We start from the raw sequence: 26250 nt of genomic DNA on the forward strand, positions 1-26250 counted from the left end.
TGACTGATATTTATTGAATAGTCTTATGTTGCTCCTTCTGAATTTTAAAAGTGGCCAAATCAGTTTATCATCCTCTGGAAAGGAGAACAAGCACTTTTACAGGGAATTATGTTGACTTAGTAACACTCGACATATTAAGTGTCCCTATTCCTCTCTTACATTTTTATGTTCAGCTTTTACATGAATTTGGGCAAAAATGGTCTTTATGATACAGGTTATTATCTTAAGTGATTTTATGTGCTTTTTCTAATCTCTTGTTTTCTACATAGCTCTAGCAAGTAAATGTCCAGTGGGATAAACCAGCTTTGAAGCTGCGCTTTAAGGCACAATTTGTCTTTTTTAATATTTTCTTCTACGTGTAATTTCAGTCAGTAGTTACTGAATGGCTAGTTTGCATACTTTTAGCAGAGCTAACAGTGTGCCAGGGGAAAACGCCCCTAAAGATTATGGGCTTGGGTTGTGAGTCAAGAATTGCGGCTGTAACTAACTCAGTAACAAGCAGATTCGAATGAGGACTTGTCATCTCACACTGTTATTTTGACATCATAATGACCTTTCTATAATCGCACCTTTTATTTTTAAAGATTCCTCGTAGGCACTGTTGGTATGGTAGGGCAATATAGAGATGTCAGTTTTATGGCTCCAAAGATCTACTACGTATTTTGTAAACGTATTTCAGTTATATTTTGGCAGTGAAGAGGGCAGGAAGATAACGCTTACTTTAAAGTGATGAACCACGCATGTAGGAATTGGGTAGGCAGATGTGTGAAAAGGCTTTTAGACGAAATTGTCTCCATGTATAAATTGCCTTTGCTGCATATGTAACTGTCTCATAGTGCTTTGGGGTAATTCAGCCAGGGCAGCCCTGGTGATGGTGTGTGTGTGCACGGAGCTTAAGGAAGTGTAGGAGTGGCTTCACGATAAGTCTTGTCTGCTGCTCAGCTGTTATGCTCCATTAATCCACTCTTTTTTCTCCCATCCTTCTTTCTGTTTTCTTAAACAGTTGATTAAAACTTGAGTTGACTTTTACTGTTTCAGCTCTGTGTTATTTTCCATTCTTGAAGCAGTTACGGTAAGAACGAGAACTCGCTCGTGCTCTCCGGCCACTTGGAACGGTGTGTCTTCGCTTCAGAGCATGAGCACCTTGGCAGTAGCGCTGATGGAAAGGGAACCACCAGTGACGCTTAGTTGTTCTTCACGTACTTTGCGGGGGGATGATCTTGTCTGAGTGCATTTTATATTTATGTCATAGTGAAATCCATTTTAAATCGTACACTCTTCTGTAGTAAGTACTTTTACTTATAGAAATTCCACATGGAAGCATTTAGAAAGCAAGACTTTTCTCTTGATGCATTATTTTCATTTAACATACCTCTGAGTGCTTCTGTATCTCTGAAATACACGAGTGTGTGTTTCTTTCCTGTGCCTATAATTCTGATTGTCTTCTTTTTGTTTTTTTCTCCTGACTTTCCATCTGCATTCCACAGATTTCCTCCTCTGATGCTCCTCTTCAGCCTTTGGTATCCTCTCCTTCTCTACAAGCTGCTGTTGAGAAGAACAAATTGGAGGTATGGTAGTAGTGTTTTAGCTATAGCCTCATTCCATAGCGCTCGGTGGTAAATGTGCCATCGTTTGGGATGCTGTAATAGTTGTTTATGTCTTGAACGGTCGCCAGTGTTAAAAATGTTAAATACAACAAGAATACTTTTCTATGCCACAGGTAGGATCACAGGGTTTTAATCTGCATTTAATTTCAGAATGACTAATTTATTGTTACCGTAGATATATCTCAGCATTTAATAAGTAATTAGTTTTTTGTTGTTTCCATTACCACCTTATGCTTAAAGGAGCTTTTCTGTAGTTGCTCTTGAATTCTTTGATTTATTTGGAAGGTTTTTGGTTAAAAATGTTTTCTTTCTGTTATTATAAGCACTTGAAGAAAGTTAATGTCAAGTTTCTTTTTTTAAACAATAGTATCCATCACATAGATGAAACGTAGGAGTGTAGAATCATCAGTGATGATTGTTGGAGTGTGTGTGGGATAGGGGTGGTTAGGGTGCACGGTACTACTATTATGGATTTGTAAAGTCATGCCTTCCAATATTTGAAGGTTTTTAATTTTTTTGACTGTGTATCTTTTTGTTGTTCTCATCCTGACCTTAGGGAATTAGTTTGAGACATCCTTTCATCTCACAGTGTTTCTGTGTCTCCTCCTTGATAAATGGTGTGCTTGACACGGGGGATACAAAGGTAAACAAGGTGTGTCTCCCTGCCCTGGAGTAGCTTCCATCTAACAGAGGAAAACGGAGAACTTTACAGAGGTTTCTAGCGCGGCAGAACGTGTGCTGCGATTGCCGTGTGCTCACGGTGCTGCTCTGAGCGCAGCAGGCGTCCTTCTGATGCGTCTTACACTCTTCATAAACATTAGCTGTGAGGACTAGGGCACAGTGCAAGCAGAGAAAGCATCTTGTGGAGAAAAGCCCGTGGGCAGGGCGGGATGACTGGGGATTTGCGGGGAGAAGGGCATGGCTGGGACACGCGTGGGCCGGGGAGAGAAGCGGAGAGGAGGCTTCCTGTGAACCTGCTGGCGTGTTTGGCCTTTGTCCTGAAGGCCCTGGCACTTTGATGAGTTTCAGGGGCAGAAGGAGTATCCAGATCGGATTTTCAGGTCATAGCACTCTGCTTCACTGTCTCCGGAGAGCCATCTTCGTGCGGATGGGTGCGGAAAGGCTTGAGGACCTGTTGCGCTGGTCCATGAATAAATGGTGGGCGGGGTGCTAAAGTGGAGACAGAGGGAGTGAAAGGGCGAGCGCAGCTGTCAGAGGTCTCGAGAAGGTCGAGCCTGTGGGGTTTGTGATCAATGGGCTGGGGAGGCGCTTTGGGAGCCTGGATGGCTCCTGGCTTCGGGCCCGAGCACCTCAGTAGATGACAGCGCTGCCCGGTGAGAAGGGATCCGGGCTGAGCGGGTATGAGGAGAGAGCAGGGAGGGCGGGACTAAACGCTGGGTGTGTTGCGTGTGAGGTGACGGCGGGACGTCTGGGTATCTGGTCAGGGCTTGGATGCACAGGTCCATAGGCCAGAGGAGAGATCCGGGTCGGAGAAGGGGGGAGGGGGCGGCAGCCCGGGGAGAGCCATGAGAGTGGAAAGCTGGGTGCACTGAAGAGTTAGCAGAGCAAGGGGAGGTCCCCGGGACAGTGGCGGACAGTTTGGAGCAAGAAGGGCATGGTTGGAGGTGAACAGGCTTTAGAGGTCAGAGTGTTGTGGGGGTCAGAGATCAGCAGGCAGGCCCAGGGAAGAAGCACCACAGGAGGGTGGAGGTGGCCACGAGGAGGTGGAAGGATGGCAGCGACACCTGGTCCAGAGGGTGGAAGCCCTCAGTTTCCGTGTCTGTGCTGTGTGGTGCCTGCCGCCAGGTCCTAGAAAGCAGGGGTCTGATCCAGCTGAGCACTAATCATCGTGCCTGATAGCATTTAGACACTGGGGAGCCCCACAGGAGAGTCCACTAGAATGTCTTTTCGTGCTTTCTTTTTCTTACCCTTTTAAAATTTCTAGTTTTATGTATGTTTTGTAATGTATAATATAGTGCTATATGTGCTTTATAAATACATACGCACATGTGGTAGAGTATATGTGCTCCCAACTTTTTAAGATAAGAGTGCATAAAAAATTTTAGAGACCGTATCTTTAATTAAATCACTCAAGTGTAGTTTGATTATAATGAACCCAAGATGTACTTCTCTCCGTCTTGTAGGACGTGAACATTCATTCCAGTTTTCTTTTGCGGGAGGTCTCCTGTTTCACTATATCATTTGGATATATAGTAACCAAGTTTCAGGAACTACTGTTTTACAGTACCAAACACCACTGTGTTTTATTCTTGATGAGAAAATAGTTTAAAGCAACTTAGCTTCTCACAGTACTCTTTGGTCTTTCAGCAGCTTTTTTTTTTTTTTTTTTTTTTTTTGCGGTACACGGGCCTCTCACCACTGTGGCCTCTCCCGTTGCGGAGCACAGGCTCCGGACGCGCAGGCTCAGCGGCCATGGCTCACGGGCCCAGCCGCTCCGCGGCATGTGGGATCTTCCCGGACCGGGGCACGAACCTGTGTCCCTTGCATCGGCAGGCGGACTCTCAACCACTGCGCCACCAGGGAAGCCCTAGAGCCCATGTTTTTAACGTTACTTCAAAGCCTGTGTTCTAAAACCGCTGCTGGCATCAGTAGATTACAGCCATATTTTGACAGCTGAAATTCCAGTGTTCAAGAGCATCTCCCTCTGTTAAACATAGCTAACTAATTTATTTTATTGTTGGTGATTTCAGATGTGCCCACCAATCATAGCGATTAGAAAGACTGGCTTCTCCCCCATCTCATGACGGTGACTTCCTTGAGAAATGACTGAGAGCTCTGAGCAGTTACAGAACCGTTCATCCCTAGCATAGTAGTGAGAATGATCCGCCACATTGCCTTCTTCCCTAAACTTGACTAATATCTGGAAAGCATTTTGCAATATATGAAGGATTTTTGCACATCTTGTTTATTCTTCACTTACACAGTGGCAGTGATACTGCTTACCTCATACGGTTGTTGTGAGGATTTAAATGAGTCATATGGTGTCTGGCACATGGGAAGGGCCCAGTAAGCGTTAGCTGTCCCCATGGGGAAGAAAAACTGCATAGACGGCAGCCCTCCGCTGGGCGGCAGGGAGCACCGACGCTTGACAGTCTGGGCCCCACAGCCCCTCGGCCCTACTATGATTAGCTCTGTGTGTTACTTTCCTGAGATTTTGTTTCTCCATTTGTAAAATGACAATAATGACTTTTTCCCCAGACATCACTGTAAAAATTAAGTTAGACAATAAGGTGCTTATCACAGTGCCTGGCCCATAGGACCTTTAATAATATCTCTTACATTATGGCCTAGGAATTGCCGGTATTGGCTTTCTTGATTTACAAATAGCAAAAATTCTACTCTTGAGAGAGGTGGTGTCAGACGCCCTTTTAAAGGCACAGGTGCAAATGTGACCTCTAGGCATTTTGACTAAGTTTCATGTGTTTATTATTCTGCCTTTTCTAGGTTCACCAGTTTATCTTTCATGTTTGCTGCCAGGAAACTAGGTCAGCACTCAGCTGCAGTATCACCCAGTTCTAGGTTTCTAGGCATCTTTTCCCTCTACATGCCTTATGAATGCTCTTTGTTTAATCTTTACTTCATTTTCCTTTTTTTGGCATCTTTATGGACCTTAAGTTTTTATTATTATATCCTATTTCAACCTTCTTGGAAATTGTGAACATTATAATACCATTATAGTTTATCTAGACTGGGTTGGATTAAATATGCCAACTAGTTAGCTGGCTCTGGTCCCCAAGCACTATCTCCAACATTCTTTTCATGAGAAAATTATTGTATTTGCACTTTTAAAAATCACAACGCTGTGGTAACAGACTGAAAATGTTTTGTGTTATTTTAAAAAATTAAAGTGTTTTTACCCTTTTCTCCTCATGTTTACATGTTGTAATTGGTCTTCATCTGTGTGATAAAGAATTCTGTTCCATCAGTTAGTTTGCTTTTTCTTTGTATTCAAATTTCAGCTTTATGGTTGCTGTTAGAAAGCCTGACCTTATGTAAAGATGCAGTGAGAATTTATTGAATAGAGGTCTCATTTCTTTAAAACAAACTCTGAAATATCAAAGAAGTTCTAAATTGTCTCACTTCTGTATTTCTTTTTTAGAAAAGTTGTTCTTTATTGTGTTATCAACATACTCAATGAGAGTATGAATTTGCTGTGCTTACTTTTACATCTCAGTATCACTGGATGTTGTCATCATTGAATATTTATTTGTACCCTTTTCAAATGATGACTCAAACTAATAAAATAAAAATGTGTTAAGAGCTAACATATTTTAAAAAGTAAACTTATCAAAACTTTCGGCTATGTTTTAGAAAGAAAAAGAAAAAAAAAAGGAAGAGAAAAAGAGAGAAAAGGAGCCAGAAAAGCCTGCAAAACCTCTTACAACTGAAAAGGTAAAATTTCTTCTTCTTTTTTTTAATCTACAAAGATTACGACCTTATTTGTATAGTTATATATGAATGACTTTTGGGATATTCATGATATGCAAATAATCATTCTTTCAACAAGTATTTGTGGCATGAATACTGTGTGCTAAGCATGTCCGTCTGGCTTGTCCTGTATGATTTGTAATCGCCTACATATGTGTGGGTATAGATTCATGTGAGTTCCTCAAGGGCAAGTATTATTCCTGACATAAAGAAGTGGTGGTTTTAGCTTCATGCACGATCAGACTTCAGCGAAAGTTGAGAGGATGCGGAGACATACCTGCAGGGACCTTCAGAAAAGACTCCATGCTGAAGGTAGCACTTGAGCTGGGTTTTGAAGTGTAGGTAGGAAGGATTAAAGTGTGAGGTAGGAGTGTATCCTGTGGAGAGAACGTTGAGGACATGGAAACTGGAAATAGACAAAGTATGTTTTAGAAAAATAAACGAGTAGTGGAGTTTGAAGAAAGATCTATGTCTGTGTATAGAAAGTAGTGAAAAATAAGACCAGAATGGTAGATTGAGCTCAAATTGTAGGGGACCTTAAGGTCCAGATTGATTCTTTTTTGAAGGAAAGGCTGTGGGCAGCATTTAATTCAGAAGGGTTCTACTGGAAGGTTATTTTGCAGTGATAAGCAGGATAGACGTGATCAGGCCTACTAGAGGTAGAGAGGCCATTAGATTTCTGTCAAGCGCTTGGCTAAATAGTCATGGTGGCTTGGCTTGAACGCGTTTCCTCGTACAAGAATGGAAGCACAGTAAGGGACTTGTCAGTAAAGGGAGCATCCTTGATTTTAACTGTTGAAATTTTAATAATCAACTTTATGGAGGCATCAGTTACATACTACAAAGTGCATCCATTTAAAGTGTGCGAGCCAGTATTTACTGGTTCTTTTCCCATCATGTTGATTAGAACAGTCTCTACCTTCAGAGAGTTATAAACATGCCTTCTGCATTTACGATGTGCTGAGTATCCCAAGGCTCCTTAGTCCTTTATGTAGCAACCAAACACGTCCACCATCTGCCCCTTGACCCCCCTCCTAGCAGTCGCCCCCCGTCCTTCATACCGGGCAGACTTGCGTCTTGCCCCCTGAGCACACTCGCCATCCCTCTGGGCACTGAGCTGCCTGGCCAAGGATGTCCTTTGCTCTCCGCACCTCTTATCTAGGCTTACTCGTTCCTCCTCGTCCATCCAGCCCCTCTAACACCCCAACCTCATAGGCTTTCTCCCTTCCTCAAAGTTCTGGTGACATTGTCCTACATTTGACTTTATTACTTCCTGCCTCATATTATTGTTTAATTGTATTGTTAGATAAATTTCTTTGTCTAACACAGATGCATCCATGTTTATGTTCTGTTTCCTGAGATTAGGTATCAATCAGGTGGGGACTAATAAGTCTTAGGTTTCTTTGTATTTCTGACAGTTTCTTGTGTGTATCAGATGTTTAGGATAAATACATGTACATTGATTTGTTGATGTTTTCCATCTCATAATTCCTGTTAATGTTTTGATCCCAAGGTCATGCAGAACAATAAACTGCAATTTATTTCTGAATAATTTGTTAAATACTGAAGACTTGCTAAGTGGAATTCTTTGAGATATTTTTTGAAGTACTTTTCAGTTAAAGTTAGTTTTTTTGACTATCACTAATTGTTTTAACGATTGTTTACTGAATTAGATTCTTACCTTTCACCAAATTAAATTTAGATGTTAAGTATTATAAAACTTTTTAAAAGGAGTGATTAAGTTGGTAATTATAGCCTGATTACTTAAATAGCTTTAATTCTGCTCTGGAAACTTTCTCTTCAGCATGCATCAGTAAGAAGCTGTAAGTGAAATCTCTTACAATTTCCTATTGGATTACAAAGGAACTTAAAAATCACTAGTAGGTTTTATCTTTTATTTCCAAAAGTTGGAAGTATCAGAGTTTATATAATGCCTTATTGTTGTACTTGGCAAGATGTAAAATTTAACCCCTTTTAAAACATCATATATTTATTTTTTCTCTTAAAAAATATTTACCATCCAAATATAGTGAGCATTTGATGTAGTGACCATGTGTGTTTCATGGTCTTGCATGTAAACACTTGCTTTCTGTTGCCTGCTGTGGAGAGGGGCCGCCAGGGTTACCTGGGAACAGTCTCTGGATTGGGAGCTTGAGAAGAGCAGTTCAGGGCGTGTGAACAGCGAGGAATCCAGCACTTTTCCGTTACCATTTCCCTTTGATACTTAGGTTTTGTGTGTTTTGTTTTGTTTTGTTTTAAATAAATTTATTTGGTTGCACCGGGTCTTAGTTGTGGCAGGTGGGCTCCTTAGTTGCAGCACACGGACTCAGTTGCTCCGCTGCATGTGGGATCTTCCTAGACCAGGGATTGAACTCATGTTCCCTGCATTGGCAGGCGGATTCTTTATCCACTGCGCCACCACGGAAGTCCGGTACTTAGGCTTTAAATAAACCCAGTTCACACTTCATCTGTTATTCTTGCTCGCCCTGCAGAGGTCAGGACTCCTGTTGCCAATGGTGGGAACCTTGCGGAAGGAATAACCACCCAGAGGGAAAAGCTTTAGTTCCTGTCAGAATTTCGTGGTCAGGATATTGTAGGTTATGTAAGGAGGAAGATAAATTTACAAGCGTAACAGTGGGGAGACTGAAAGAACAATAGAACAAGCAAGCTTTACTTCATTCACATTAGGCGTTTTTCTTTGTGTTCTCCCTGACCTGATGTTTTCAGGGGGCATGTATAATCTAGAGGAGAAATTAGCAGTAATAGCAGTGAAAATCTTAGCAATAGTAATCAGAATATCATTCTCGTAAGTAGGTAAGAGTTGGCTTTATTGGCTGTCTGGTATCTGCCAGGAGCTGGGCTGGTGTATAGCTTGCATGCACACTTGTGCATGTACACTTACATGTGAAGTGACAGCCATGTATTCACCACCTAGTCAGGAAACAGAACATGGCTGCTGCCCAGAAGCTGCCCTCCCCAGCTCTTCCCAATTAAATCACTTCTCTTCTCCCAGAGATAATCATTTCCTTGTATTTTAGAAATAGATTTACCTTCTCTGTGTTTCTAAATAATAGAAATATTACTTAGAAAATACTGTTTTTCTCTGTTTTTTGAACATACAAATGAAATGATGCCACAAATATTCTTTTGTGTTTTGCTTTTTTCAGTCAACATTGTTTTTGTAAGGGTTAATCATGTTCTGTATAGATACAGTTTACTCAGTTAATTGTTGTGTAGTATTCCATTATTTATATGTTCCTTACTTTATGCATCCCATCGTTGATAAACACTTGGATTATATCCAGGCTTTAGCTGTTATAAATAGTGCTGCTTTGAACACTTTTGTACATGCACCTAAGTATGTATTTCTTTAGGATGTACTTAGGAGTGGACTTGTTGGGTCACAAAGTATCTGTATCTTGAACTTTACTACATAACGTCAAACTATTTTCCAATGTGTATACCAAATGTATTCTGGTCACACTACATTCTTTACAGCATTTGGTATTGTCAGAGGTATTATTATTTGCAGTCTGATGGGTATATAAGGATATCTCATTGTATTTTACATGTCCATTTCTTATATTACTAATGAGGCCCAGTGCCCGTGTCATATGTTTATTGCCCATTTGGAATCCCCCTTTTGGAGTTCTGACTCAGATCTCTTGCCTGTTGTTAAATTGGATGGCTTACCTTTCCTTATTGATTTGTAACAATCTGCACACACACTTACACGCATATATAGAGGAAACTAGTCCTTTTCCAGTTACGGGTTTGCAAATATCTTATCTCTGTGGTTAATTTTATTGCTCTTTTTATTTCTGGTTTGTGAATCAGTGATCGAGGGCATCCTTGTCTTATTCCTGACGTCAGAGGGAAAGCTGTATGTGTTATCTTCATTCCTTACAAAAACTACAGTTATTGTTTAGTTAGAGAATTTATGGAGTCTGGTTTGGAAAAATAGATTTTATTTCTTTTTTAAAGGCTAAACTCCATCTCGTGTCTCTTTATGTGTTTAAAAGAATGATGCTTGATAGGTGTTATTTTTTCCCAGGACACTTGTTCTGAGTCCACTTGCAATTAAAGCCATTAGTATGGTTCTTGACACACAGCAGTGAGTGAATAAATGATTACAAGTATGTTAATTGGGGGGTTGGGAGGAACCTTACCTCTCTTATTTTATAAAAAAAGTTAACTAAACCCTAGAAGGACTCTGAGTCACTGAAAAGTGACTTGCTCAGTGCTAACAGTTGGTGACAACTCAGGGGTTTGAACCCATGTCTTCTTCTGATTTAAGTCCCGCGTTGTGTGTATGTGTGTTTTGATTTGACATGTATGTCTTCAGTTTCCTTTCTTGATGCAATTTTTAGTCCTTTTGTACATTCTACATCATTTTATAATGAACAGTCCAGAGCTCTCTAAAAAAGAGCAGTGTGTTTATATACAACGTCATCCCATACTGTCCTAACTAGTGAATTCATAATTTTTACTGATTTGTTAAGCGTCCGGTAGGGACTTCTTCATTCTGTAAATACACTTGTTTTCCCTGAGCAGTCTACCACTTTGCTTAAATTATATTTTGTACCTAGGTCTCCCTAAGGTTTACGTTTTGTGTTGTGTGAGCATCTGTTGCCAGTGGGGTTAGCTGGAACCAGGCTTACTTTATTTTCTGAGAGGAGAAAGGTAAAACCTAAAAATTTAATGAATCAAGTGATTAATAGGGCAGATGCTTTTGACACTTAAATAGATGTCTCTCTTCTGTGCTTTAGATATTCTGCTGGAAAATTGTGTATAAATTTGACTTTTTCTAAAATATTCTGTCACACGTTTGACATTTCTAATTCACTTAGTTTAGATTTATCTACTAGGCTATCTCCCAAGTAGCCAGTGATCTATAAATATGTTTATGTAGATGAGAAGTACTCTACTAAAGGAATGTACATGAGTTCTCTTTCAGTTTATATGAGCAGATCTTAATTTCTCCTTTGGGAGGTTCTGAGTTTTACAGTTTTTCTTTTCTTAAAGATGTGCATATCAAAACATGGAAAATGGACAAATAGTTTTGGGGATGGGGAAGTTAAACCCTTTTAAGGTAATTTAAGGTAATAACTGCAGTAGTGGTTCTGGTTTTATTGCTATTTATTACAATACGGTTTGTTACAATATTATTATGTTTTAAGTTCTGAAACTTCAGAATTATAGCTAAGAAACCTTTAATGTAGGGGTCAGCAAACATTTTTCTGTAAAGAACCAGAGTAAATATTTTAGGCCGTTGGGTGTCTTTCACAACTACTCAGCTCTTTCTTTGTAGCACAAAAGCAGTAAATGAGTGTGTTCCAATGAAATTTTATTTGCAAAAACAGGCGGTCAAGTTTGCTGAGGACTGTCCCCCACTGGTCGCAGTGGGAGAAGCAGGGTCAGGAGGATAGCCAGGTTCAAGCCTTGGTCTGTGTTCACTGTCTTCTTGGCAAAGTCAGTTAACTGCCCAGATCTGCTTTTTCCTCATATATTAAATGACAAGCTTTGCTTAGATGATCTCTAGAGATCCTTATGGTAATAAATAGTTTTAAATTTAGAGTTACTTATTACACCTACTGAATATAGGGACAGATAACTAAAATCATCTGACTGTATCCTTAAAGATGGCTTTTACAACTCCACAGAGTTGGTTTTTATTCAACGAATTCTCTTCATTGTTTCAAACTGGTTTTTCACTCACCTTAGTTGCTATTATATTTTAATCAGCTAGTTTTCCTATTAAAACACAAAGTATGATTTAGGAAAAGAGTATTCAGTTCTTCCTAAGGCAAGCTACTTCTGTATTTACATAGAACATGTATGTGTGTGTGTGTATTCAGAAAAACTGGCTTACTTTAAGGTAGTAGGTATTTCTGTGTAGGTGTCTACCTGTACAGGTGTTACTGCATCATTGGTTTTATATGTAATGGGTGCATTAACGGGATAATTTAGATTATTCTATCAAAGTAATGATTTTATATTTTCATAGACTTTCTTAAAATCTCTCTGAGATAATTATAATGAGAGATTAGGACATAATTATGCACCTGTCTTGGAATATTTTTATGAGTTAAAATTCTTCTAATATTGAAACTTTTATTATTTATTTATTAAGTATTACATATTCTGTGTAGGAAAAAATAAAATATACAAACAGGCCAAACATTAAAAAAATATGTAACTTTTCATAATCCCTCTACCTAAGGATGACTGTCTTAAACCTTTTGTGGTATAACTTTCTATGCTTGTGTGCACATGTGTGTATTCTTACCAGTCTCTTACATGTGCCTTGGTGGAATTCTTTAAAGAGATTTCTGTGAATGGCATGTGGTTCCCTAACTATGTGTTGTAATTTTTTTTACTGTAATATTTTTAAAGTGTTTTTTGTGTAGATACTTGCCACTAGCTTCTTGAAGTTTATGAGAGCAAGTCAATTCATGACGTGTATCAGTGTAAAATATAAAATTCCATGAGGGAAAGTGGCGGAGCAGTGATGCTGTGGGAAGGAGACCTCCCCCACTTTGGATCATACTCACTGTCATCGAAAAGTGATCTCAATATATGACAAGTATTCAAATCTTTAAGAAGATGATATAGATAAATAGTGATTGTTTTTAACTAGTTGGGAAAAAACCAAAAACAACCAGCAGAGTTGCTTTTCTGAACAAACCTTTATGTTAATAAAACTTTAAAAAGTACATTTTTACTTGATAAATATAAATGGTCTACCTTCCAGTATAAGCAAAAGGTACAATTGCAAATCTCTTGAATTTGAAATTTCAATATAGCCATGTAAAAGTAAGCAACCAATTGTAAATCAAATAAATTGTTCTTAGTAAACCATTAAAGTGAAATTAAGTGGCTCATTGCCAGATGCTGAATTGGTAGGTTATGTTGTTTAACAGCCACCAAGCTCTCGGTGTAATTTAGGCTAAATAAACATTTCATGTGATGCGTGTATGCATTTGACAATAAGATATTTCCAGTAATTAATGCTTTTGTAGAAATCATGGAAACACATGGTCTAGGTGAGTAGGCAGGTCAGATGTCTTACAGAGCATTTTTGTAAGTGGGTTTGGCAGATTCTTTGTATTTTCCACAAATCATTTCATTTCTAGCTAAAAACCTGACACTGGAGATTAGTTTGGTAATACTCTTTGTAGATTAAAAGTAATATAGTTAACGTTACTGTGCTTTAGGCTTAGCAAGCATTTTGGTCCTGCTTCTCTGTGGTCCACGTTTTATTAGGGCATAGATTGCTAGCTCCTGTTGACGGCTTTCTTTCTTTAGCTGTTAGGTTTCTTTTTTTAAGTAAATCCTTTCTCTCTGAGAAAGAAAAGATCACAGTGCTGCTCCTAAGTAAAAAGAAATCATATGTCCCGTCTAGTAAATTTATAGTTTTTCATTCTTTAACCAGGAGACTGAGTACATAGAGACCTAGTGGATTTTTTAGTAGCATCTCGCTTCTACAACCCGTAACGCCCAAACCATGTCTCTTTTAAGAAGTTAAAAAACATGCATAAGGAAAGAAAAAAAATCACCGTAGATCTAACGACTTAGAAAAATTATCACTAACTTTTTTTTAAAAAATAAATTTGTTTATTTATCTTTGGCTGCGTTGGGTCTTCGTTGCTGCGCACGGGCTTTCCCCAGTTGCAGTGAGCAGGGGCCACTCCTCCTTGCGGTGCACGGGCTTCTCACTGCATGGCCCCTCCGTTGCGGAACACAGGCTGTAGGCGCACGAGCTTCAGTAGTTGTGGCTCGTGGGCTCCAGAGCACAGGCTCAGCAGTTGGGGTGCACGGGTCCAGTCGTTCCACGGCATGTGGGATCCTCCGGGACCAGTGCTCGAACCTGTGTCCCCTGCATTGGCAGGCGGACTCTCAACCACTGTGCCACCAGGGAAGCCCTCGCTAACGTTTTGATGTTCATCCTTCTAGATTGTTTCCCGTGGAAGTATATGTATCCACACGGGATCATCCTACACATATTATTCTGTAACCTACTCTGCTCCTCTGTCATATAACAGTATATCTTGAATATCCTTTCTTGTTGATAAATATGCATATGCTTTTCTATCTTTAATAACATTCCACTGAATGGGTGTATCATAATTTATCTTCCTCTGAATAAAGAGAGATTCTTCTTAAAATCTGTACAAATAATCAGTGTACAGCTCTGTGATCACTGATTAGGATGGGCTTTTAAAACTGGAATCGCTGAGTCAAAGGATCTGGACTTTTAAAAAGTCTTTTGAAAAATACTAACGAGCTACTGGACGATAAAGCTGGCAGAGCCTGGACTTGGTAAGAAGACTTTAATTCCATTCTCTGCTGTTTACTAAATACTTGACCGCTCTGAACCTCAGTTTCCTCATATGTAAAACTGTTAATTCAACGGGCATTTTTGTACCCACCACGTGCCGAGCATTACTTTAAATACTAGGAATAGCGTGGCAGGGGCATGTCTGTGTCTCGCAGGATGTTTAGCGTCATCCTGCCAGTCTTGGCAATCAAAAATGTCTTCAGACGTTGCTGCGTGTCCCCTGAGGGCAAAATTGCTCCTGGCTTCAGAATCGCTGATTCACATTCCAGGTCCATGAAACTGATCTCAGTGGAAGAATGAAAGCCTGCCTGTTGTTGAGATCAAGGCTCTTTCGGATATCGACACAAATCTTTTTCTCAGCAGATTTACTCAGATGCTGAAAGGAAATAATATAGTTATACGTATGAAAAAAAGTTTATAACAATGCCATTAAGTGGGAGGTAAAATATAAGCGCATTTGAAACTGAAATGGGCGTTTTCTTAATTAGAAGTTACTCAGAGTCAAGTTTATCCTTCAAACTCAGACATCGTTCCATCCAATTCCCATCTTATTAGAATCATCTGCATTTTGGATATAGAGAACAAACTAGTGGGCGGGGCAATACAGGGGTGGGAAGTGGACGCAGAAACTATTGGTGGTAAGGTAGGCTCAAGGGTGTATTGTGCAACTTAGGGAATATAGCCAATATTTTGTAATAATTATTGTAAATGGAAAGTAACCTTGAAAATTGTATAAAATTTTTTTTTAAATTAAAAGAAAAGGAGAGAATCATCTGCATTTTGGAGGTAAAAACAGAACAGCGTGTTAGGATAAAAATCGGATTAGATACATGGTCTTGGGCCATAGATAGCATTTAGCCCTGTAGCCATAAACTTTGTTGCTATTCCCCTTCTGGAAGATTACTTTTGTGGTACTTGCAGTTATTTGTCTGGATTACTGCATTTATTTCAGAGCATTGCCTTGCCGGAAAAACTGGGTGCAGAAAAGAAAGAATTCCAGCTTCATCAGGACTTGGTGGGGGCCCGAACACTGGGAGAGATTAACAGATAACTGACCCTAATTGCTTATAGAATAAAGTACCTGAGCCCTTCAAAGTCTAGCTCCTCCTAAATCTTTATCATTGTGGTAATGATATCAGCCATATTTCTTTTTATAGCCATTTTCCCCTTATTATACAAACCATGGAAAATACAAGAAAAAACTGTCAACGAAAGCCTGTCATCTTACTATCCAGAGTCTCATCACCTTTAACCTTTTAGATTTTACTTTCAGTTTTTTTTCTATGTAGACTATTTTTTAAAATATTTTTCTTCCCTCATCCCTCACTTAATATTATATAATGAGTGTTTTCTTATCCAATATTTGTATTACCATGAATTTTAGTGTATGGACTACATTAATAAGATTTTGTATCTTCTAAATTTCTAGCTTACTTTATGGCATTCTTATATATAAGTAGAAATGAAAACTTTTATAGGATTTTAAAAGGGTACTTTATATCTTACACCCATTAGGATGACTGCTGTCAGAAAACCCAGAAAATAACAAGTGTCGGTGAGGGTGTGCAGAAATTGGAACCCTGTGCCCTGTTGGTGGGAATGTAAACTAGTGTGGCCATTGTGAAAAGCAGTTTGGTAATCCTTCAAAAAACTAAACATGGATTTACCATTTGATCCAGCAGTTCTACTTCTGGATTCAATTCAAAAAGAATTGAAACCAAGGACTCAAACAGATATTTGTATGTCCGTGTTCATAGCAGCATTATTCATAATAGCCAAAATGTAGAAACAGCTTAAATGTCCATTAGTGGATAAATGGATAAACAAAATGTGGTGTGTATGTACAATGGAATATTATTCAGCCTATAAAGGAAGGAAATTCTGACACAGGTGACAACATGGATGATCCTTGAGGACATTATACTAAGTGAAATAAAGAGGAAAGGACAAATACTGTGTGATTCTACTTCTAGGTACCTCATGCAGGTACCCAGAATAGTCAGATTCATCGAGATAGAAGGTAGAATGGCGGTTGCCAGGGTACGGGCGGGATGGGGGGAAGGAAAGTAATTGTTTCATGGGTACAGAGTGTCAGTTGTGCAAGATGGAAAGAGTTCTGGAGATGGATGGCTTTGGTGGTTGCCCAGCAGTGTGAATGTTTAATGCCCCTGAACTCTGTGCTTAGAAATGGCTGTTACCACAATTTAAAAGTTAGTAAATAAAACTTTAAAGGTACTTTGTAAATATATACAGCTTTTCCTTTATAATCCAATTTTAATGAATTTTATGGTATAAAAATTTCATGTTGGGCTTCCCTGGTGGCGCGGTGGTTGAGAGTCCGCCTGCCGATGCAGGGGACACGGGTTCGTGCCCCGGTCCGGAAAGATCCCACATGCCGCGGAGCGGCTGGGCCCGTGAGCCATGGCCGCTGAGCCTGCGCGTCCGGAGCCTGTGCTCCGCAACGGGAGAGGCCACAACGGTGAGAGGCCCGCGTATCGCAAAAAAAAAATTTATGTTATCGTGTTTTTCTTTTGAATACATATTCAGACTCACGAATTACGGCATTTATTTTGGCTACCTTTCAGAGGAATATTCTGTTTATCTGAGTTACAACCTTTTCTTTTGTAACCATGGTGTTTCAAAAATTTTTTTAAAATATGACGTTTAAACTTTGACAACAAGGCATAACTGATTGGCCCTGTGTGGTGCTTTGTGTGCTCCCTGTGTTGGTGTGGGGAAGGAGTCCAGGCATCCAGAGGATCCAGGGAAGGGTCTGTCTGTCCACCCGAGCAGTGACCACCTGCCATGTAACAGATGTGGATAAGGGCAGTTTACCTTCCTGTTTATTATGCCATCCTTACCAGTGAGAACGATAATGAACTGAAAATAAACTAGGGTTACGTTATACAGATTTGTGCGTAACCTGTTTAATGAGATGAGTGCATCTCGTGCTCTGAGCTGCTTCTCGCCACTAGCCATTTACACACTGTGACACACTGCTCAGAAGGATTAAAGCTTAATGTTATGTTTTCTTCATTACGTAAAACTCTAAACAGAAAAACCTGATGTATCATTTTTTACCTTTTATTTTCCTATTTCCCCTCCTGCCCCTGCCAAAAAAAAACTGTTGGGGAAGGACTTATACTTGTCCTAAACTTACAGGGCTCTGGCTATATTAACACATGCTTTCCCTAGTAATTACTTGTTTTTTTAAAAAAATTAAATTTTTTTTTCTAAACATACAAAAACTTCAAGAAAAGTTTCAAAACCTGTTTCCTATTGAACTTGAAGATATTTTCTTTATGTTCTTTGTCCCTTAATTTGACAGGTGGCATTTGACTTAAAAGCAATAATATCTGACCAGAAAGTAAAAAATGCACAGTGATGAGAGGCTGGGGTGCTTCTTCATTCACGTGGAGGCATCCCCGCTCTGTTTTTAAAAAGTACCCACCTGAGACTTCCCTGGGGGCGCAGTGGTTGAGAATCCGCCTGCCAATGCAGGGGACACAGGTTCGAGACCTGATCCAGGAAGATCCCACATGCCATAGAGCAGCTAAGCCTGTGTGCCACAACTACTGAGCCTGTGCTCTAGAGCCCGCGAACCACAACTACTGAGCCCATGCACCACAACTGCTGAGCCTGCGCTCTAGAGCCCACGAGCCGCAACTACTGAGCCTGTGTGCCACAACTACTGAACCCGCGCACCTATAGCCCGTGCTCTGCAACAAGGGAAGACGCCACAATGAGAAGCCTGCGTACCGCAACAAGGAGTAGCCCCAGCTCGCCGCAACTAGAGAAAGCCCGCCGCGTGCAGCAACAAAGACTGAGTGCAGCCAAAAATGAATAAATAAATGAATACATTTATTTATTAAAAAAAAAAAAAGTACCCACCTGTGCGGAGCACAGGAAGCCCTGGCCCCGGGGTTATGATTCTCTCTGCCTTGCTGCCTTCCGATGAGGGCCACTCACTGGCTCTCCCAGGCCTCTCTTGTTTGGGCTCATGGCCTCCTGCAGTCAGCCTGGCCGGGTTATTACCACTGCGTTTCACCTTCTTAGCTGCGCCTCTGGAGAGATAGACAGACACTCTCTTTTCTGGTGGACATGGTAGGCAGTCTTGAGGCATTGTTTTATGTGTGGATCATGAGAACAAGTTTCATCACTGACCAGCTGGTGAGAACATCCCTAGAGTCTGGTGCGGACACTGGAAGCAGTGAATGAAGAGCCTTAGCGAGACCACGGTGCAGCCTCTGTGCCCAGGGCTCTCCAGGCCTTTCGTCACTGGATGCTTTTCCTTTGAGCTTCACGGGCTGCACAGCTCCCGTGTGCCTGTATCTTACATCTGTGGCCACGGTTCACCTGAATGCAGTTCCCTGAGTCCCCGACTGACCTCTTCACCCCCACCCAGACTCAGCCCTCCTCTCTCGACTGTGTGAAGTGTGCTCTAGGACCAGTGGGTGCTGCTGTGCCAGCTCCTGTGGTATTCTGTGTGGTGTAAGTGCAAGGCTGATACAAGTAACCATAAGAGGGAGTTGATCTGACAGTTTGGTTGCCTTTCAGTAGATTAAATGCTACTGACGTTCTGTATCCAGGGGAGAGGTATGGTGAAAGATTTCTGGGAGGAAATATTTGGATTGATTGTAGCTACTGTTAGGGTGCCTGCAGTGTACAAGGCAGCTAAAGTGTTGGAAGCAACTTAAAAATGAAGACAGAGCTTACCCTCAAGAATCTTAAAATTCGGAAAGACCAAGTGATTGAAAGGGGATGACAGGAAAAATCACTTTAGCAAAGGCTGTTACAGGGCAGCTGGGGAGGTACAGAGGGTGGAGGCTCAGAGAAGTGAAAGAGAACACGCGGGGTTATTAAGAAAGTCTTCATGGAGGTGCTTACACTTGGCGTGAGCTTTGAAAGACTGTCAGGAAGGAGCACAGCACAGTAGGCAGAGGGATGGCGTGAGCAGGTGGCTGACGTTGGGAAGCGTAGTTTGGCAGTAATGCCTAGTTCAGTTTAGTTAGAGTGGAGCACAGTGCTGGGGGATAAGACAGCAGAGATGATACTGAGAGAACCTAAGTTTCCTGATAAACGCTAGATCGCTGGTTTTGAGTAGGGAAGTACATTGATTTGAACGATGGTTTAGTAGGATGGTGCCTGGTTGCAGGAGATGTATTGATGGGAGGAGAGGCCGTAACCTGTAGTCCAGGCAGTCCAGCGAGGGCCTGACGTAGACTGCTGGCTGGAGGTTGTCGCCATCTGCTTCCTGAGGAAGAACGATTGACAGACTGTTTAGCTGTAATGCATTTTACTCGGCTTTTTAATGAATAGCCTTGTCAGACTCTAACGGGTTGTTGTCTCAGAGTCATTCAACAAATATTTATTAAGCAATCACTGTATACACAGTACCAGGGATACAGTAATAAACAAAACCAGAATTCCTGCCTTCATATTAGAATGTATACAGAATCGTTTCACGTGCATGTAAGGTTCTTTACCAATACAATATATTGGTGTGCTGTTTGGTAATTCCCACCACCACCTTTACGTTAGACAAATGCCTAAAAAGACATTATGATGCCAGCTCTATTTTTATCTCCTGAAAGGTAGACTTTAAACTTACAGCATTGGTAAAGACTTTAATGATCTAGTCATTTGATTTTAATGATGAATATGCATTTACTTATTTTTCAAGGAATTTTAGCAGATGTCTCTTTCAGATACATTGGTGATTTACAGACATTGCATTGAGTATAACAGATCCTCCCAATTCCATCTCTCCCCCCAGCCAATAACTGGGTGTTAGTGACAGGACCTCCGAAGCAGTAGTTCCAACACTGTGAGACTCCTTCCACCCCAAGTTATTGTGACTCAGCAGATCCGGTGGCCCCGCATGTTGTGTGTTAACACACAGATTCTAATGGAGGTGAAAGGCAGCGGGAAGAGGCGGTAGGTAGCGTTTACTCTGCTTCTCAACCGCCCATCCTGCTGAAGCCAAACTTCTGTGACTGCTGAGTGGAGGAGACTAGTCCAGGGTCCCTGTTTTTCTTACTACACCGTAGGTTCTTGTTTCTGTGGCGTTGTAAACTTTAAATGTGTGGAACTGATAGAAGGGGAAGCACTCCTTTCTTCATCACTGATTTGAAAACATCTGGGGAAAAATCTACTTGGTTTCTGCTCATCTTCTGATCCCTAGAGCCATCAGCAGGGGCCTGAGGTGCAGAAAGCCACACTCACAACAAAGTAAGCATCCACGCAGGCGCCAAGCAAGGGCGTGGGAGACCAGCCTCAGGGCCGCTCCCGCTTGGGCTTTGAGTTGGGGGTGTTTTTAAAGCGGAAGAACAAAGAGGCTGGGATTGACCGTCATCTTGTGATTTTGCTTAATCACAGTTTTGAGGGTCAGGGTGTCTGGTTTATGATTCTCTGGCCAGGTGGTCCATGGCTTGCTTGGGGGCCTGTTAGTGCATCTTGCCTTGGAGAAACAGCCTGAGTTTGTATGTTAAGGACAAGCTCTACAATAGCAATGTTAGTCCTTAACGGTGTTATTGTCGACTGAAGAAAACGCACAACCTGAGAGCTGTGAATTATTTGGGGCAAAATGCGGACTATAGCCCTGGAGACAGCCTCTCGGGTAGCTCTGAGGAACCGCTCGCAGGAGCTGGGGGGAAGGGCGGTATTCTATATGATGTCAGTGAAGGGGGCACGTGCAGTCAAGCACACACTGAGGCAGAGGCTGGCTGTTGGTCCTGAGGAGCAGACGTCACCAGTGATGATGTTAGTGCTTTTCTAGATACCAGCAGATGCAGGAATCGGGCTCATACAATCTTCTCCAGAAAATATCTGACTATATGAAGGTCTGTTCTGCCGTTTTTCCCAGAGCACAGAGGGCCTCACTCCTGATCTCCACCTTGAACTCCTTTCAGGGGGTTGAAGGTCAGTGACTGCAGTGGCTCATGACCTTTTAAATGACAAACAGTCTAGGTGCTTGACTTACTGAGAGCGTTCGTTGTTTCTTCTTTGTTCTTTTTTATTATTCCCTTTGTAACGGTTGTATTTCTAATTTCTCAAAGTTGTTCACAGTGTTTTTTTTTAATTTTTATTTTATATTGGAGTATAGTTGATTAGCTGTTCACGAAGTTTAAAACCTCTTTGACTCCATCTCTTTGTTGATTTGTAAAGAGAGGTCACATGAATTGAATATTTATTTTTTGCTGCCTGGCTACTTTGAGTTCCCTGAAAACCAAGTAGAAGCCAATAAGATCCATAAGGGAGTAAAGTGTTCCCTTGAAACCCATTTTGGAAGACCCAGGGATGTTGAGAATTGTCTTTGAAGCAAAAGTGTTTGTAATTACATTATAAAATCTGAAAAAACAAATTGCCGGGGTAAATTGTTATAATTTAGGCATAAATTATATAGGCATTTAAGCATAAAATTGCCTTTATTACAAGATCATAAATCTTTGGGATTTGTTTCTCAAAGTGTACATTATCTGTAAGTGTAAATTTATTCCAGATATTTAAAGTTTCATCTTATGAAACTTTACTTGGAAAATGTCAAATGTATACACACCTGTTACTCAGCTTCAACAGTTATCAAATCATACCTACCTAATCTTGTGTCAGCTATACCTTTACTCTTTCTACCCTTATTATTTTGGGGAATTTTTTTTTTTTTATTGAAGTAGAGTTGATTCACATTGTTGTGTTAGTTTCCGCTGTACAGCAAAGTGACTCAGTTGCACATATATATATATATATACACACACACATTCTTTTTCATATTCTTTTCCATTATAGTTTATCTCGGGGTATTGAATGTAGTTCCCTGTGCTGTACAGTAGGACCTTGTTGTTTAGCCATCCTGTGTGTAATAGTTTGCATCTGCTCACCCCAAACTCCCACTCCACCCCTCCCCCACCCCCCTCCCCTTGGCAACCACAGGTCTGTTCTCTAGTCTGTGAGTCTGTTCTATTTGTGTCATATTTTAGATTCCACCTGTAAGTGATATCACATAATATTCGTCTTTCTCTGTCTGACTTACTTAATATGATAATCCCTAAGTCCATCCTTGTTGCTATAATGGCATTATTTCATTTTTTTAATGGCTGAGTCATATTCCATTGTATATATGTACCACATCTCCTTTATCCATTCATCTGTCAATGGACGTTTAGGTTGCTTCCATGTCTTGGCTATTGTGAATAGTGCTACTATGAACATAGGGGTGCATGTATCTTTTTGAATTATAGTTTTGTCTGGATATATGCCCAGGAGTGGGATTGCTGGATCATATTGTAACTCTATTTTTAGTTTCTTGAGGAACCTCCATACTGTTCTCCATAGTGGCTGCACCAGTTTACTTTCCCACCAACAGTGTAGGAGGGTTCCCTTTTCTCCACACCCTCTCCAGCATTTATTGTTTGTAGACTTTGTAATGATGGCTATTCTGACCAGTGTGAAGTGGTACCTCATTTCTACCCTTACTATTTTGAAATAAGTCCCAGAAATTGTCATTTCATCCATAAATATTTCATTATATATCTCTAAAAGACAGGGTCTCTTAAAAAGAATAAAAGGCCATTATCCATGTATACTAAAACAAAAAATACAGCGATTCATTATTCCTCATCAAATACCCTATAAAGGATTCATAGTTCCGGTTATCTTACATGAGTCATGAGTTTTCCCCCAGTTTGTTAGTTTGCGACAAGCTACAGATCGGGTTGGCTTGTCATTTAAGCCTCTTAGCCTAGCAGCCCCTCCCTCACCTCTGTTTTCCTGTAACTCACTTGTTGAGGGAGGGGGTCTTCTCCCTCCCACAGTCTGAGTTCTGTTGATCGGCCTCCCTGTTGTCCCTTTGTCCTTCGGATTTCCATTTGATTTATTGTTTCATTTTACGTAGACTGTGGTGTTATTATTTCTCCGTCAGAGGCACATAACGTCTGGTGTTTCTTATTCTGTCTATTAGCCCATTCACCTCAGTACCTGTTTTTTTTTTTTTAACATCTTTATTGGAGTATAATTGCTTTACAGTAGTGTGTTAGTTTCTGCTGTGTAACAAAGTGAATCAGTTATACATATATCCCCATAACTCCTCCCTCTTGCGTCTCCCTCCCTCCCACCCTCCCTATCCCACCCCTGTAGGTGGTCACAGAGCCGGGAGCTGATCTCCCTGTGCTATGCAGCTGCTTCCCGCTAGCTATCTATTTTACGTTTGGCAGTGTATATAAGTCCATGCCACTCTCTCACTTCGTCCCAGCTTACCCTTCCCCCTCCCCGTGCCCTCAAGTCCATTCTCTGCGTCTGCGTCTTTATTCCTGTCCTGCCCCTAGGTTCTTCAGAACCATTTTTGTTTCTTAGATTCCATATATATGTGTTAGCATTGTTAGCATATGGTATTTGTTTTTCTCTTTCTGTCAGTACGGTTTCTAGCAAGTCGTCAGGCCCTGCAAAATGGTGATTTCCTAATTCTGTTATTTCTTTTTTAGTAGTTGAAATATTTCTACTAGTTTGGGTTACATGGTAGTTCATATAGGAGAGGCAGCTTGATTCTTTCCCTAATCGACCAGTTTTCAAAATAATAAGTTGATTCGTTAGCATCCTCTTGTTGGGTCCAGTTAGGGTTTGGGGGGGTCTCACTGTATATTCATGGATTTAAACAGGTATAGTATGTTTGCAACCATCCATTACAGTTATTATCCTTTGATGGAAAACCTCTTCATATTGGCTCCTGTATCTGTGATACAACTGTAGTCGTATGACAATGTCCTTGATACTTGGTATGGTAATCGTTTTAAGCTCAACTTCTACGTTGCCTGACCCGGACCTGTGTCCATTTTACTAGGGAGCCCTGGTGCCTTTGAATGGAAAAGGATGTTTTATTACAGTACAGGCCCTGAGGATGCTCAGTGTCACTCCAGATATAACATAGTTTCTCAGATTTAAGTTGTTTACTCCCTGCACCTGTCATTTTATAGAAAAAAGTTGCTAATAGTGGTAGCAAATCAAGAACAGATTGTGGGTTTGAGTTTACTGTGCTCTTAGTTGAAAAGATGTGTCTCCCTCAACTGGACGGCCAGCGGTGACCCGGCTGCACTGTGACCTGGCTCCTCAAGAGCCCGGCAGCCGGTGCTTCCCTGCGTCCCATTTCTCACTTGTTTTCACTACCCCCGTCGCTAAATCCTATTTTTAAATATGCTAGTACATTAAAAATGGGGAGGGTACCTGCAAATCTTGCTTACAATGAAAGCCCATTGCTGTGGTTTTCACGTTATCCCTTTTGCCACGTGCAAATGTATTTGCAAACAAAACAATAGAGGAATTTTATAATAGGGATTCCTTTTAGGACTTGGCATCCAGGGGTTGGTCTTGGCGGTGGGGGTAGGGTGCTGAGGTGGAGTCTGTTTAGACCTACTTCCCTCAGTCCTCTTGTGTCCTTCCCGGCTTCCTAACCGTCTGTCTTTCTTTCAGAGGGGCAGGAGCAATAGCAAGATGACAGCAACCTTATTTTGTTAAATGCCCTTGAGCCTAAAGGAAAAAGGAACCCGCCGAAGTTGTAGTAGCTTTTTAATACTTACTCATTATTAAAGTAACTGGGATGATAAAGAGTGTATAGATGGTGGCAGAAAATCATATTTCAGGTTCTATTACAGGCTTAGAGTAGATTGGAAACAATCTTCTTTTCTTCATGGAATTTCTCAAATGATTTTGCAATCATTTAAAGCTTTATTGCAAGTGAGGCAATAAAAAGGGAAGAAATCCAATTTATGTGCAAAGCGTTCATTTCCTGTTTAATGAAAGAAAGGAAAACTCTGGTCAGTAAGTATGTATTCGTTGCAGTCCCTCACAGTAAATGAAAAGTGTCCTTAAATAGGAAATAAGAGAAATATTTCCTCAATAAGTGCTCTGATGAAGGGTAGACTTACTAAGTTAAAGCCTGTGCTTAAGAATGTTGCAGCCAAGGTGGAAGGGTCAGCAGTTAGGTTTGATGGGTCATTGCAGGCAATCAAGAGTCCGTGCTTCCTGAGGGCTTAACTCTGCCAGCCTTGTTCTGAGCTCTCAGTGTGTGTTAGTTCACAGTCCTCAGAGCAGCTCCATGAGCTTGACACCATTCTTATCCTCCTTTACTGCTGAGCACCTGAGAGAGGCAGCTTTGGTAATTTATTCACGGTCACACAGCTATTGAGTAGCCAGGCTGAGATTTGAGTCTGAACGTCCTGCCTTCAGAGTATTTGCTCTTAACTACTGCCCCTCAGTGTGTTACTGTTACAACCAAAAGCGGAGAAAGAAAGGAGGGTAGTCAAGGGATTAACTGAGCGTCTACTAAGTGCTTTGCGTCGTGCAGCATCTTATGTGTGCTAATTAATTCTCACAGAAACCCGACATAGTCGTCATGCAGTCATCACACTAGGAGAAACGTAAGATTCAGAGAGTGAGATTTACCCAGAGTCCCACAGTGGTCGAGCAGGTCTTTCTAAAAAGGAGGCCACTGATAGGGAGTTACTGTCTTTCTGTGAACGTCTGCTGTAGATTAACTTAAACAACTGTTAATACCCATCAGGGAGTAGCGAGCTGTTTCTATCTGAGGCCCACAGCTTCTAATGCGAGTGTTCCTGGAGTGATTCAGCATTCCATCTCTGCTAAATAATGGCAGTATGGTACCTGAAAAGAATATGGACTTTAGAGTCAGAAAGACCTCAGTGTTTATGATTAAAATTTAAGTTTAAAATGGTAATTAGAAATCACAGTTGATAAATATTTTTGGATGGGCCACTCACCTGCCCAATTCCAGAGATGCACCCAAATCATTCAGCAGATGCATAAGGGGTGCCTGCACTGTGATGGACACGGGGGTGCGGTCTTGGG

The 26250-nt window shown here is 40.9% G+C and overlaps 1 protein-coding gene across 4 annotated transcripts in view; it reads left to right on the forward strand.

Annotated features, from left to right (window-relative positions):
- Window positions 1-26250, forward strand: part of SMAP1 (small ArfGAP 1) — a 150270-nt gene that overhangs the window by 82638 nt on the left and 41382 nt on the right. For 3 of the 4 annotated variants that reach the window (XM_082669004.1, XM_082669006.1, XM_082669007.1), the window contains 2 exons: window positions 1488-1568; window positions 5940-6020. In XM_082669004.1, the coding sequence (XP_082525130.1) occupies window positions 1488-1568; window positions 5940-6020 (162 nt within the window). The remainder of the gene's footprint in view (window positions 1-1487; window positions 1569-5939; window positions 6021-26250) is intronic. The other variant, XM_082669005.1, reaches the window with a different exon arrangement.

The sequence above is a fragment of the Grampus griseus genome (genome assembly GCF_964374135.1).
Source record: "Grampus griseus genome assembly, chromosome: 13".
Taxonomy (NCBI): domain Eukaryota; kingdom Metazoa; phylum Chordata; class Mammalia; order Artiodactyla; family Delphinidae; genus Grampus; species Grampus griseus.